Source organism: Canis lupus, chromosome 25 (genome assembly GCF_048164855.1).
Source record: "Canis lupus baileyi chromosome 25, mCanLup2.hap1, whole genome shotgun sequence".
In the NCBI taxonomy this organism is placed as follows: Eukaryota; Metazoa; Chordata; class Mammalia; order Carnivora; family Canidae; genus Canis; species Canis lupus.
Window position 1 is genome coordinate 34,494,121 of NC_132862.1, and position 13,856 is coordinate 34,507,976.

The window sequence follows — 13,856 nt, forward strand, 5'->3', positions numbered from 1 at the left end:
TATCACTGGTTTGGAGCAATTTGTGATGGGCCTTATGATGTGTAGTTTTCTACATTTTTTTGTATGTGTGCTTGTCATTCATTGATTTTCTTGGTTCTGTAGGTGTATAGTTTTCATCAAATTTCAAAAATCTTCACTCCAGTACACATAAATTAGGCCAATAGAAGTCATTACACAATTCACTGCTGCTCTGTTAATGTTTTCTCCCCAGTCTTATTTCTGTGTTTCATCTTGGATCTATTGCTGTCTTTAAGTTTACTTATCTATTTTTTTATAATGTCTCATTACTGTTCATTCAATCCAGTGTATTTTTCCTCTCAGAGTTACAGATTTCTTGAGTCATATGTATAATTTGTGTTCTTCCCATGTCCAGCTTTTCCTCCAGCTTATTGAATATATGGAATATAGTTACAGTGGTTTTAATATCCTTGTTTAATAATTGGGTCAGCTGTATCATTTTGGGGGTGGTTTTTCTTGATTTTTCTGCTCATTATAGGTCTCATTTTCCTACTTCTTTACATATCTTGTAATTTTTTATTTGGTGTCAGATATTGTGAATGTTACCTTGTTGGGTGTTAGATATTTTTTTAAAGATTTTATTTATTTATTTATTTATTTATTTATTTATTTATTTGAGAGAGAGAGAGAGAGAGGCAGAGACACAGAGGGAGAAGCAGGCTTCATGCAGGGAGCCTGATGTGGGACTTGATCCTGGGTCTCCAGGATCATGTCCTGGGCTGAAGGCAGCACTAAACTGCTAAGCCACTGGGGCTGCCCGGTGTTAGATATTTTTGTGATCCTATAAAGATTTTTGAACTTTGTTCTGGAACACAGCTAATTCACTTGATAACAGCTTAATCCTTTTGGTTCTTGCTCTTCATCTTTCTTGGGAAGAACCAGAAGCATGTTTAATCTAGAGCTTATTTTTTCCCAGTACTGAGGCAAAATTTTTCTGAGTATTCTGACTATTGCTATGCAAATTTTGAGGTTTCTCCATTTTGGCAAGTGGAAATAGGCACTATTCCCAGCCCTGTGTGTGCCTTCGAGAGTGTTCCTCTCAATAACTTTTTCACATGCATGTGCTGATCAGTATTCATCTGAAAACTTAAAGGGACCTAACCTGGAGATGTCTGGAGCTTTGCATGCCATTCTCTTCTGTCCATTATTGCCCTGCAGACTTGAGTTCCCTGGCCTTCTTGGACATCAAGCCTCCAACTCCTCTACTCTGGGAGACTGCTGAGCCCTATTTGGGTTCCCCTCCTTCCAGCACAGCCTGGAAATTCTACCTGCAATATGCTACGGCAGTCACAGGGCTTTCTTTCTCATCCCTTGGGGATCAGTCCTTCATTACCTGATACACAATATCTTGAAAACTGGAAACCATTATTTCATATTTTTTGTCTGTTTTTTTTTTTTCTCCAGTGTTTTGAATAGAAGAGTAAACTCATTTACTATTACTTCATCTTGCCTGGAAGCTGCAGATGATATTGGAACATTTGGAGAGTTTGTTAAACTACACATATCTTGGGCCACACTCCAATCTCATTGATTTATAGCAATGAGGCTAGGGTATATGATTTTGCAGTTGTACATTAAAAATATGCCAGGTATTAGATAGACAAAGATAAATTAGACATAATACTTGTTTACAAAAGAGTTTATAATCCAGTGCAAAAGACTGGTTCTTATGGCATAATGTATTAAAAATAATGTCTATAAATAGTGTGTTATGGAGCATCCTTTTGAAGAAAGGCATCCAAATGTAGCCCTATGGCAGCCAAGGGAGGGTTAGCAAATGCTTCCTGGAAGAAATAAAGGAGTGAATTTGGAAAGATGGGCTGGAGTTAATTAGTGGAATTAGTGGAAATAGGGGGAGAAAGGACCAGGAGGCTAGAGCACTCCAAGAGACAGTATTGTTATGAAGGCTTAGAGGTACAAGGTTGCTTAATACATTTGGGAAACTACAAATAGTGTGGAATGGTTGGATCAACATGGAAGAAGAGGAGGTCTCCAGTGTCTCCATCTGTAAAAGGAAACTTTTATCCCTAATTTTCTGTGGGAGTGCAGGAAGTAAAAGAGAATAACTCATTTTAATTAAGATAGGTAGTGAAGCATGTCATATTAGATACGTCCAATTTTCCTATGAAGCTGAAAGTATGTCTGATTAATCCATCCATTTATTTGTGGCTCAGGTCATGATCCCAGGGTCCTGGGATTGAGTCCCACATTGGGCTCCCCACCGGGAGACTGCTTCTCCCTCTGCCTATGTCTCTGCCTCTCTCTGGGTGTCTCTTATGAATAAATAAATATTTTTTTAAATTTTTTTTATTTATTTATGATAGTCACACAGAGAGAGAGAGAGACAGAGACACAGGCAGAGAGAGAAGCAGGCTCCATGCACCAGGAGCCCGATGTGGGATTCGATCCCGGGTCTCCAGGATCGCACCCTGGGCCAAAGGCAGGCGCCAAACCGCTGTGCCACCCAGGGATCCCTATTTTTTTTTTTAATAAACAACTGTTTTATATCAGGCTACATCCTGGGTGCAACAGATCCAGAAATTTTTAAGATTATAATTTGATAGTATTTTTTAAATTGTTTCAGTAGTTGTTTTAAATAATTGTTAAACAATTATGCAACATATATCACTTAACAATAACAGCTCATTCAGAACAGTATCAATTTCAGAAAAGCAATCAGTGACTGCTTTGAGAGGAAATTTTCTTTTTTTTTTTTTTAATTTTTATTTATTTATGATAGTCACAGAGAGAGAGAGAGAGAGAGAGAGAGGCAGAGACACAGGCAGAGGGAGAAGCAGGCTCCATGCACCGGGAGCCTGACGTGGGATTCGATCCCGGGTCTCCAGGATCGCGCCCTGGGCCAAAGGCAGGCGCTAAACCACTGCGCCACCCAGGGATCCCCTAGAGGAAATTTTCATCTTACCTGAGGGCAACACATAATATTGAACATAAGTGACCACTCAGCACCAAATACCAAGCACTGTTGTAAGCACTTTTTATAAATTAACTTATTCGATCCTCACAGAAATCTTAGTACTATTATTAATTTTTACTTATTTTAACCACAAGACATTCTTTTGACAGTGGTCTTTCCACATATTTATTTTACCATGGACTCATCGTTACACTACCACAAAAAAAATAAAGAAAGTTTCAGAGATGTTGAGAAATAGAGGTGGGGTCACTGAGACAGTTGAGGGTGGTGGGAGTAATTATTTTCTGCCAAATGCAAGTTTTTCAAACTGCCAAAGAATTTTTCTAGGGAAGTGAGTCAAAAGGCAGATAATGGCTGTATCTCCCCAAACCAGTGGATATAGTAGTAAACTCAGGAGTCTGAACTACATCTACCAACATGAATAGCAACGTCTTCCTAAAGGTAGATTTGAAACAATGCCATTATTAGGCCACCCCAAGTGTAGTTTAAAGTAAATAGTACTAGAAACTGAAGAGTAAGCACATGCACGATTTATCATTTCACCCTCATGGGATCAGCAAATATCTGTAACACAATTTCCCTTAAGTGGCCAAGAGAGGCAAGATGATAGTTTCTGTTCTAAACATTTAAAAGGAAAATTACCACTTATCTTCCTAGACTTCCTACCACATTCAAAGGAGGACCTGAAAAATATGGACATCACAGGCCATACTACTAAATTCTATGAGCTGGAGACAGACAAGGCCTCTCCTGAGGCCTCTGGATTCACAGGAACAATGATTTTGGAAACTTCAATGTCCCCTCTGCCTTGCACATTTGTATTTTCTCCCACAGTCTATGCTGAGACCAATGTAGACAGGATCCCAGTTAGAGTATTCCAGATGATAGCTCTTCTGATGCTTCAGTCTACCTCTTCATGTGATATTCCAAGTACTTTATCCTAGAAGAGAACAAGAGTAATAGACTCATAACATTTCAGGTTTGATTCACAGTTCAACTGAAAACATATACCTGTGAACTCTGCTCTCTTGTCCCAGGCATGACCCAGGGTTTGGAGACTATGACAGGGTTAGGGGAGGGTTTGGAAAGATGACCAATGTCCTAGGTATTCCTGAAAGGAAAACATGTGCTAAGGACTTATGTTACACATCCAGGGCTACCAAGCTACATGGAAAAAAGGTTTTGATGCTGTACTTAAAATTCAAAAGAGTAAATGCTTGACAGGTTGAGGACTATGGAGGATGCAAACCTCTCCTTACAAAGTGCTGCAAAATGGATGAGGTTGCAGGACCACAGGGTAACTATTTGAACAGTGCTTCACAATGAGGAAAAATGGCCAAGGAGTGAATGAAAATCTCATGGTAGCTCATTTAGCATGCTTTTTAGATACAGTTGCTATTCATTTGATTGACTGATTCACTATTCTGGGAGTATTGGCTGAACATCTATGATGTATATAGAAGGAACCACAGTATTAAGAGACAAAGAGGCATAAAATACCTAGGCCTGCCCTCAGATTTGTAGTTTAGTTGGGAAGATAAGATGCATTTGCACAAAATGAGGAATACAGAGATAGTCAGAGACCCTGGAAATCTTGTGCTTGGAAATCATTTTCCTCCTTCTCCACAACTATAAGGGCACCCTGGAGAGCCACCAAAACAGCTGGGGCTAATGGAAGTCCCTAGGTACTTGCCACCTCAGCATCATCTTTCTTTCCTGTTCATGGACACTGAGCACAACTTTCAGTCCACATCTCCTCCACACTTCAAGAGGTCCTAGCAACTCATAAATATTATTTTATCAACATCTTCCTTCTTTATTTTTTGCAAATATTCCTCTATCAGCTTTGGGAAAATTAGCCCTTTCTCTCATTCTTTATCCTCCTTCTCCTAATTTCCAGCTACATGTTCCAAATTAAATGCAACTGTGGCCAAGACTTAAAATTAGGATTTATAATGGGCCAGAAAAGTAAACTAATAAATTACAAATGATAAAAAACCCCAATGCCATCAAATTCTAAGGCCTTTGAAAATGCCCTTTATTATTTCTACCAAAAATCCATCTATTTTCTCTAATAAGAACTGTTTTTCTCTCTAGCACCAGCAGCCAAATTAAAAACTAAGTAAATAAAAATATTTTTTTCTTTCCTTACTTTTTTGTTTGCTTATTAGAATCAGAACCACCATTTTTCATAGCAGATTTATTGAAATATATCACAGAATTCATCCTTTTTAAGTATGTAATTCAGTGGTTCTTAGTATATTCACAGAATTGTGCAGTCATCATCTTTGCCTGATTTTAGAACATTTTCATCACACAAAAAGAAACTCCTTATCCATTAGCAGTTACTCCCGATTCCCTCTCCTCTCATCTGTCTCTATGAATTTGCCTATTCTGGATATTTCATAAAAGTGGAATCATAAATGTAGGACCCTTTTGTCTAACTTCTTTCACTTAGCATAATGTTTTCAAGGTTCATCCATCTGGGACATTAAGGAGGGCACATGATGTAATGAGCACTGGCTATTATATAAGACTGATGAACCAACTGAACTCTACCTCTGAAACTAATAATGTGCTATATGTTAATTGAATTTAAATTTTAAAAATGGGGGGAAAAAGTTTATCCTTTTATTTTGTTCCTTTTCATGGCTAAATACCATTCCATTGTATGGATATATCATACTTGGTATTTCCTTTCATCATTCATCACTGATGAACATTTGAGTTGTTTCCACTTTTTGGCTACTATGAATAAATGAATGGATTTATGACCATTCATGTACAAGTCTTTATGTGAACATTTGTTATCAATTTTCTTGGGTTGATACCTAAGAGTAGAATTGATAACTCTATGTCTGATATTTTGGGGAATTGCCAGATTGCTTCCATAGGGGAAGCATGGCTAGTGGGTATGAAATGATATCTCATTATGTTTTTGTTGTTGTTTTAAGTAGACTCCACGCCCAGCGTGGAGCCCAATGCAGGGCTTGAACTCATGACCCTGAGATCAAAACCTGAGCTGAGATCAAGAGCCAGACAATTAACCAACTGAACCACCTAGGCACCCCTTCGTTGTGGTTTTGATTTGCATTTCCCTAATGTTGAAATGAAGATGTAAACAAACATCTCTTCATGTGCTTATTTGGCCATTCGTATACCCTCTTTGGAGAAATGTCTATTCAAATTCAGTGCCCATTTTAAAAATTGGGTTTTGCCTTTTTATTGTTGAGTTGTGAGAGTTTATTACATATTCTGAATACAAGTTCCTTATCAGATATGGGATTTGAACATATTTTTTCCCATTCTGTGGGTTCTTTTCACTTTCTTGGTAGTGTCCTTTGAAGCAGAAAAATTTTAAATTTCAATTTAGTCCAATTTATTTTTTCTTTTGTTGTTTGTGCTTTTAATGTAGACTTTTTTATAGAAAACTTCTAGCATTTCAGCTGCATTATCTAACTAAATAGACTTTTGAGACCTGGCCTGTGAGCCCAGTTGATACCAGTTGATACCTACAATCTCTTTAGAGAAATATATCAACAAGACCAACAAGGATGGTTCTTTCCTATACATAATTACAGTACAGACATGAAGTGTTGTAAGAGGTCAGAGGCTGGGGAGTCCCTTAAGCTAAAGTGGTCAGGAAAGGCCTGAAGCAGAAGAGGGACTTGATGGGGTCATGGAAGAAAGAACAGTTAGAGCCAAAATAATGTCAAAGAATCTACCCTTTTAGCATGAGTTAAGGCAGCTCAAATTTAGAATACTTGGAGCCTTAGTTGTTCAGATCAGCCACTTAAGGCTATATACCTGGGGCAAATATGGAAAACAGGAAGGAGGGCACCTGGGTGGCTCAGTGATTGAGCGTCTGCCTTTGGCTCAGATGGTGATCCCAGGGTCTTCGGATGGAGTCCAGCATCAGGTTCCCCATGGGAAGCCTGCTTCTCCCTCTGCCTATGTCTCTGCCTCTCTCTGTGTGTCTCATGAATAAATAAATCAAATTTTTAAAAAAGAAAGAAAAAGAAAACAGGAAGGAACAGAAGACTAAGTAAGCTTAACAGGAAGCCACTGAAGACCATGGTGGGCACTTCAGCCCCTTAGCAAAATCAGCTGTATTTTCCTTCTGGTAGCCAAAAAACCAAGCCTGTTTGGAGGCCTCAGGGCAATGCTGGCCATGCATAAAGCAGACACAAACCTGCTACCTTTGGACCATACTAGTGGCAAGAGGACTAAGGATAATATGGGACAAAGGCCTGTCTGTCCTTCCCAGGAAGGGTCTGAACAGACAAAAATGCGCTTGCTGAGCCTATTGAGATTTAAAGCTATGGGTTAGGGCATTTTGAAGAGGTGAACCTTATGAAGCCATCTGATTATGGCAGCTTTGGGGAAACCTCAAGGAATGAGGATAAAGAATGGGGAAGAGTTGAGTCTGAGATAGGGAGCTGAAGTTCGTCTGGTTTGCCTGACAGTAAGAAATTAAAAACAGACACAAATTTGGGGTGCCTAGCTGGCTCAGTGGGAAGAGCCTGTGACTCTTGATCTTGAGGTTGTGAGTTTGAGCCCCACATCGGGTGCAGAGATGACTGAAAAAAAATAAATACAGTCTATTTTTAAAAAAAACAAACAGATAAAAATATAACTGTTTGCTTTTTGATTCATATCAAAATGTCCCTGTCAAAACGGCTATGTCCAAGCAGCAATGAGCAAATATCATGAGCGCCGTATCTTTCTCTGCCTGTCAGTGTCTGAGAGAAAAAGGAACTGTCTGCCTTTCCCTGTCTCACTGCCAGACTTCCACCGCCTGCAAAATTTGTGAAAACAGAAATTATATCTAAACATTTTATATCTTTGTATCTCTTCATTTCCTGTTGTATCTGACCAGTGTCTCTCCTCCAACACACATACTCCATGTACCCTTTGGGAGCTCAGTAAATATTTATTGATGATGAAGATAATCACTACAAATATGTTCCCATCACTGGGATATATCTCTTGCCACTCAACTGTTCTAAATCCATGAGAGCTGCTTCAAAGATGTGTTCCCTTCACTTAAAAAAATAAAAACCCTGAAAAAAAAAACAAAACAAAACCATAACTTTCTATTCCACCTCCTCTCAATTCTGGGAAGATTCATTTTGAAATAGGATGCACTTACCCATCCACCCTGCTGCTGGACCCAGGGTGAGAAGTTGTCTTTCAGGTACTTGGTTCCAAATCCCAGCACCCTGTTCATGGGGTGGTTGTCAATGGCAGTGAGCTTGGCCGTGACGTCTATTGCAAGAGCAGCCTTAAAGCCCCGAGCTCTGACCTCTGATTCTCCCCTGGTGTCAACACCCCTTAAGAACTGGTCTGTGATGGTCTTGAAAACAGGGTAGGACAGCCGGTCCTGGAAGCTGTTCATTAAAGCCTTGTCTTTCTTCAACTGTGTGCAAGACAAGATGCATTTAGTACAGCAGCCTGGCCAGTGAAGCAGACTCTCTGGTCAGCAGTGGGCCACAAAACTTTACCCTGGGGGAAACCCTGGATTCTAGGCATATGGAGATTTCTTAGTGAGCGGAGACTGGAAATCCTTGAGTTCTGCCTTTGAGGAATTGATAAGCTAAACAGGTTTTCAACAAATATTGTTTCTTTTTTTTTCTTTTTTTTTAATTTTTATTTATTTATGATAGTCACACAGAGAGAAAGAGAGAGGCAGAGACACAAGCAGAGGGAGAAGCAGGCTCCATGCACCGGGAGCCCGATGTGGGACTCGATCCCGGGTCTCCAGGATCGCGCCCTGGGCCAAAGGCAGGGGCCAAACCGCTGAGCCACCCAGGGATCCCCAAATATTGTTTCTAAAAGGGATATTCTGGGGGGGTGCATCCAATGCTATGTAAAGATTTTGGTGGATTAGTGTTCTTTATGTGAGCCCAGCCCACCCCCCAACTTCTGCGAGACACAAGGGGCCTGTCTGAATTAGGAATCTGTAGCAAGAAGGACTAATGTCCTCTACAGCAAGAATGGACTCCCTCTGATCAGTGACTATTGAAGAAGTTAGATTCAAAACCCCAGTGGGGAGCTGGAAGCCTGGACTTTGCCAGAACAGAAGAATCAGATGCCAGAAAGAAACACCTTCCGCAGAGTACCCTGGCCCGTCCCGGCCTTGCTCCTTTGGGTTGCCCCTGGCTCTGGCCTCTCAGACAGAGCTGTGCTGTGTTGCCCCTGTGCTCTCAGGGCTGAGGGGCTTTCCAGGCACTAGGGAGCCATGGAGGGAGCAGGCCTTCCCATCGTCCCTGTCCCAGGCTAGTGGGAACCCACACCCAGACAGCAAAGCCAGACCTTCTGTGGGTTCCTACCAAAGTCCGCCATGTTTTCTACATAACTAATGTAAAGTATCACTCCAAATCATCAAAGAGAGATTTTTTGAAGTGGTAATTGAAGGGGTGAAAAGGAAAGCATCGCCCTATAACCACAGAGTTCTGCTTCACGCCACCTCCTGTCCCTTGCCTCCACAGTTCAGTGCAAGTCCCTGCTTAGGGAAACTGGGAAAGAGGGTGCCATGAGAGAGCCACAGAATCTTCAAGCTGTAAAGAATCCTCAAGGATTCGAATAGACCTCTCTCCCAGTCCAAGGACTGCACTGCTGGCTGGTCACTGGCATCTACTTGACATTCTTCTGGGGACAGGAAGATCATTCCTTCCCAAGGCAGTCTTCAGTGCTAGAAAGTTCATTCCTAAAATGGAGAAAACCAATCACCCCATAATGTCTATCCATTGATGTTAGTTCTGGAGGAAAATAGGAGTGCACGTTCCATGTTCTTCCTCTGCACCCCTGTTCATCCTCTACTGTGGACCTGCAGCTCACATACCCTGCTGCCTTTTCTTTATCTGCTATCCCTGGTTCTCTCAGTTTCTCATTCAGCACCATCCCACATGCCCTTCACCCTCCGGACACCATCCTCTGGGGACACCCCTGGCAAATGCATCAAGAGGGGAGCATGTTGGGACTAGGGTAGGCTGGCCGGCCAGTTTCCTCTCTTGTACAAGCCCCATAGGGCCAGACTTCCTCCCATTGATCCTGGTAGGACAAGGAAATGGGTCCACAGGCCAGTCCCTGACTGATGCACCCCAAAAACCCCTCAGCAGTCTGTGGGTAAGCACACAGAACTCCCCTCTGCGTACAGTGGGGTCCTGCTTATCAGCTCTGTAGCTGAAGACACCTTCACACCTTCCTGAACAGAAAGGACGGGTCTCGATTTCTCAATGGCAAGAGATCCAAAGTTTCCCCAAGTAGCGCTAACCCGCCTCTCTGCCAAATTGCTGAGAGAGGCCCGGAGCAGAAAACAGTCCGGCCACTCTCCAGGGAGACCTTGGGAAGGATGCCAGCCTCGGAGCAGGCGTGGGACACCGATATCCAGACTCCGGGGCAAATGCAAGTCTAAACTTCCCCGAGGATCAGTTACATGGGGAACCAGATTCGTAATTCTCTTCAGCGAATTTTAATTTATTGGTGTCTTTTCTTGCAATAACAAAGTTGCATTTTTCATTTCCAAAAATTCCAGGGAGGCTCCAGAAGGTTTACTTATGTTTTCCAAAGTGATTCATTTTTGAGATGCTGCCAGCGTGAAGAATTTTCACTCCAAGGGAAATAAAACTCAGGACTAAGTGGAAACCAGAACTTGCAAAGGAATACAATCTGGAGTACGATTCCATTCTCCGTCCCAGTGCGTGGGCACAGAAAGAAACCACATTAGTTCAAGAAGCTCCATACCTCTCTTTCCAACCGATCCCCTGAATATTTCAGCAGCTCAACGATTTTGGCTATTATCTGATCTTCTCCGTCTGTCAGGAGGAAATTCCAGTTACTTCTTTCAAGAAAAAATATAATCTATAATCTTAATTTTTCTTCCCTCTCCCCTCTACCGCCCCACAATTCTTGCAGCCTGCTTAGGGATTGAGGGAGACATGTGCTCTGTAATTCTTAGTAACTTAACTCTTCCCTCACCTTGTCTGACAAGGCACCAACCAGACACCCTCTCCTACAGACCCCTCCTTTCCTTTCTTCTTCTTTTTTCCCTTGGCACCCCCACTTCTCGCTACGAAATGCATCCTATATTCATTGTAAAAATGTTGTTGACCATGTTAGTTCCACCACTCATGATCCCATCTCTGAAGATAGTTGGGAGAACTTCTTTCTGGTCTGTAGGATTCTCCTGAGCAGACGGTGCTTTTTCCACGTGGACACCATAAATTCCATTTGGTGCTATACCCCCTTTGTGCTGCTAGAAAGTGCAGAGCCTGATCTGTGGCTCCCATCTAAGAGGGGGTTATAGTCTTCTTGGCCTGCATTTTGGGGAATTAAACTCATTCCTAAACCCACCTTATTTTCCCACTAGTGTTTTCATTTTACATTATCTTTCAAATGTGGTCTCTTTTATCCTCTGAACAGTGTATACTTTGTCTGCTGTCTTTACAACAAGGCAGGGGATAAATAAAATTATTAAGTTCTCCCACCCCGAAGGCTAACATGGCAGGTGGATGGAGATGAGGCTGCAGTCGGTGTGTAGTGTGTATGTTGGAACGGGGGAGGTGGAGTATGTTTTTTCTTATCTCAAAACATGCTAACTACTGACCAGGAGGAAAATGATCATTGCTATAGAACAGAATCCGAACAGAGAAAAGCTAGTTACTGATCCAGAGGCACTTCTCCTTTATGGCACAATCTCCGAAGTCATGGAGTGAGGAGGGGAAGGGAGGCCGGGAAATGAATCCAGCCCATCAACATCCCAAGAAGGTCCAGCGCCCATGCGAGTTTTTATCTGTCGCGGCCGCCTCTCTCAGGAAAAGTTGCTGTAACAACGGCCTGCATTTGTCAGGTGCACAGACCAGAGCCTTAGCTCGAGGCTGGTGCAGGGTATTGCTTTATGTCTCCCAGACACCCAGGGGATAACAATAAAGTGGATACACTTTTCAGCACACGCAGACAGACCTCCTCTCCTCCGGCACCTCACTCTAAGCCTGGGTGGTACTGTGTGCTCCCAACAAGACTGCACGAGGCTGGTGGCCTCAGCACTCTGCTCCCAGGGCTGGGGGGCACCCACGCCAACACCTCGTCCTTTGGCCTACTGCCAACCCTGGGGCTCCTCTGCCCCAGCCCCTCTGCTGGTGTTGGGGTGAGTGGAGCCAAGAGCAGGGACAATCGTCAGTGGGGGAAAAGAGGAGCCAACTTCTCTTCCTGTGCATCTAGTTCTGCTCCCCTAAACTCCAGAATTCCTGCCCCTCCAATGGGAGCTCTGGTCCTAGATCCTGCTACGGTTTTGCTGACAACCGACCCTGCCTGGTCACCTCTCAGTTCTGCTTCGTGTTGTGCACAGACCGACATCTGACAACACCCTGCTCTTTCACAGGAGCCCAGGGCAGTGTTAGAAATCCCTGGGCTGATGCACCATCGACACCTCGAGCAATTCCATAAGCAAAATTGTCCTCGACCAACACGACCAGATGAAATGCTGCATTTCCCTCTGTGGTCCCGGCTGAGTGCTGGCTTTCTACTTCCTCCTCTCCCTCAGCAAGAGGCTTTTCTTTGCACCTAGCAGTGAGCTTGACACGGTGCTTCAGAGCATTGGTGGTGCCCTCCCCTTGGCATGGGCTGGTCTCAAAAGTAAAAAGGTCAGCGCCTGCTGTGTGGTGCTGTCATGCCACGGAGGCGCCTCAGCCGCAGAGCGCTGTGCTGGTGAAATACATGCCTGCGCCTCTGCCTGGCGAACACTCCACCCGACCCGAGCAGCCCAGGCGTGCAGAAGGGGAGTCTACCTTTCTTAGCACCGGCGCCTCTAGGCGGGGACAACAGGCCCTGGTTCTGGAGGAAGTGACGGACAAAACTCCCTTTGGACCTGCAGCTTCCTCCCGGGTCGTGGGGCTCCTCAGGCGGGGGCCAGGAATAAACCATTTCAGCAACGCGGTTGGCAATTGAAACAACTTTTGAGTCTACAGCTGAAACAAGACAAAAATGGTGCTGAGAGGCCCTTCCCAGAACTTTGTCTGGCTCATTGGTATGCACAGCCCCTCCTCCCTCCCCCCTCCTCCCCCCCCCCCGCCCACCCCCTCCCTCCCCCCTCCTCCCCCCTCCCCCAGCTAAGTGAAAAGCCCGGCCTAGAGGGAGAGGAAACTGCCCCGGGGTGGGGGTGTGTGTGTGTGGAGGGGGGAGGCCATTCCTCAGAAAGCCCTGGTAGTTGCCTGGCAGAGGCGGGGGTGGGGAGGAGTACACAGAGGAATGATTGCCACCTTGAAACAATTGCCCTTCTGCACCCTCTTTTTGAAGCCTTGCAACATTAGGGTCCCCTTTCCCCTTTGCGAGGGAAGAAACACAAAAGAATGTGCTTAGTCCTTTGCTCAAGGGAATGCTCATTATGCTTTTATTTTTATTCTTTTTTTTTTTTTTTGAACATCCTTTATATCTTGGAGAGCTGGCCCCAACGTGCATAGGAAGGCATTCAATAGTTTGACAAGCCTTTGGGGGTTGGTCACTGAGGAGAGAGAAATATCCCTGCTCTCAGGCCATATTCATTACTTAAGCCCATTATCAAGTAAACACTGAACTCCCCTTGCTCTTGCTCTCAGAGTTATGGTCTTCTCTCTCATCCACGTCTAATGGGAAACATCCAATTAATGCCGGTAGGTAAACCGAGATACATAAAGCGCAATCCATGTATGCCTTTCAAGAATTTATCATTCAGGAAAAGTTATGTATTTGCACACATCACTGCAGAATACAGCATATGGGGACATGAAACTTTAAGTGGCAGTGGCCCCCTGAACGTCCTAGCCTGTGAAGGACAAGTCAGCTCTGGCTCTGGTCAGGGCTGGAGTCGGGTGAGGTGGGCAGGTGGTACCGGTGAGTTATTTGGTACCAAAATTTTCACTGTTGA

At 43.6% G+C, this 13,856-nt stretch overlaps 1 protein-coding gene across 7 annotated transcripts in view; it reads right to left on the minus strand.

Moving 5' to 3' along the window:
* Window positions 1-3,090: 3,090 nt before the first annotated feature.
* BCL2L14 (BCL2 like 14) overlaps window positions 3,091-13,856 on the minus strand; it is a 36,632-nt gene continuing 25,866 nt past the window's right edge. For all 7 annotated transcript variants that reach the window (XM_072799001.1, XM_072799002.1, XM_072799007.1 and 4 more), the window contains 4 exons: window positions 12,742-12,921; window positions 10,700-10,770; window positions 8,106-8,372; window positions 3,091-3,893 (listed from right to left, as the gene is read on the minus strand). In XM_072799001.1, the coding sequence (XP_072655102.1) occupies window positions 3,855-3,893; window positions 8,106-8,372; window positions 10,700-10,770; window positions 12,742-12,921 (557 nt within the window). In that variant the 3' untranslated portion in view covers window positions 3,091-3,854. The remainder of the gene's footprint in view (window positions 3,894-8,105; window positions 8,373-10,699; window positions 10,771-12,741; window positions 12,922-13,856) is intronic.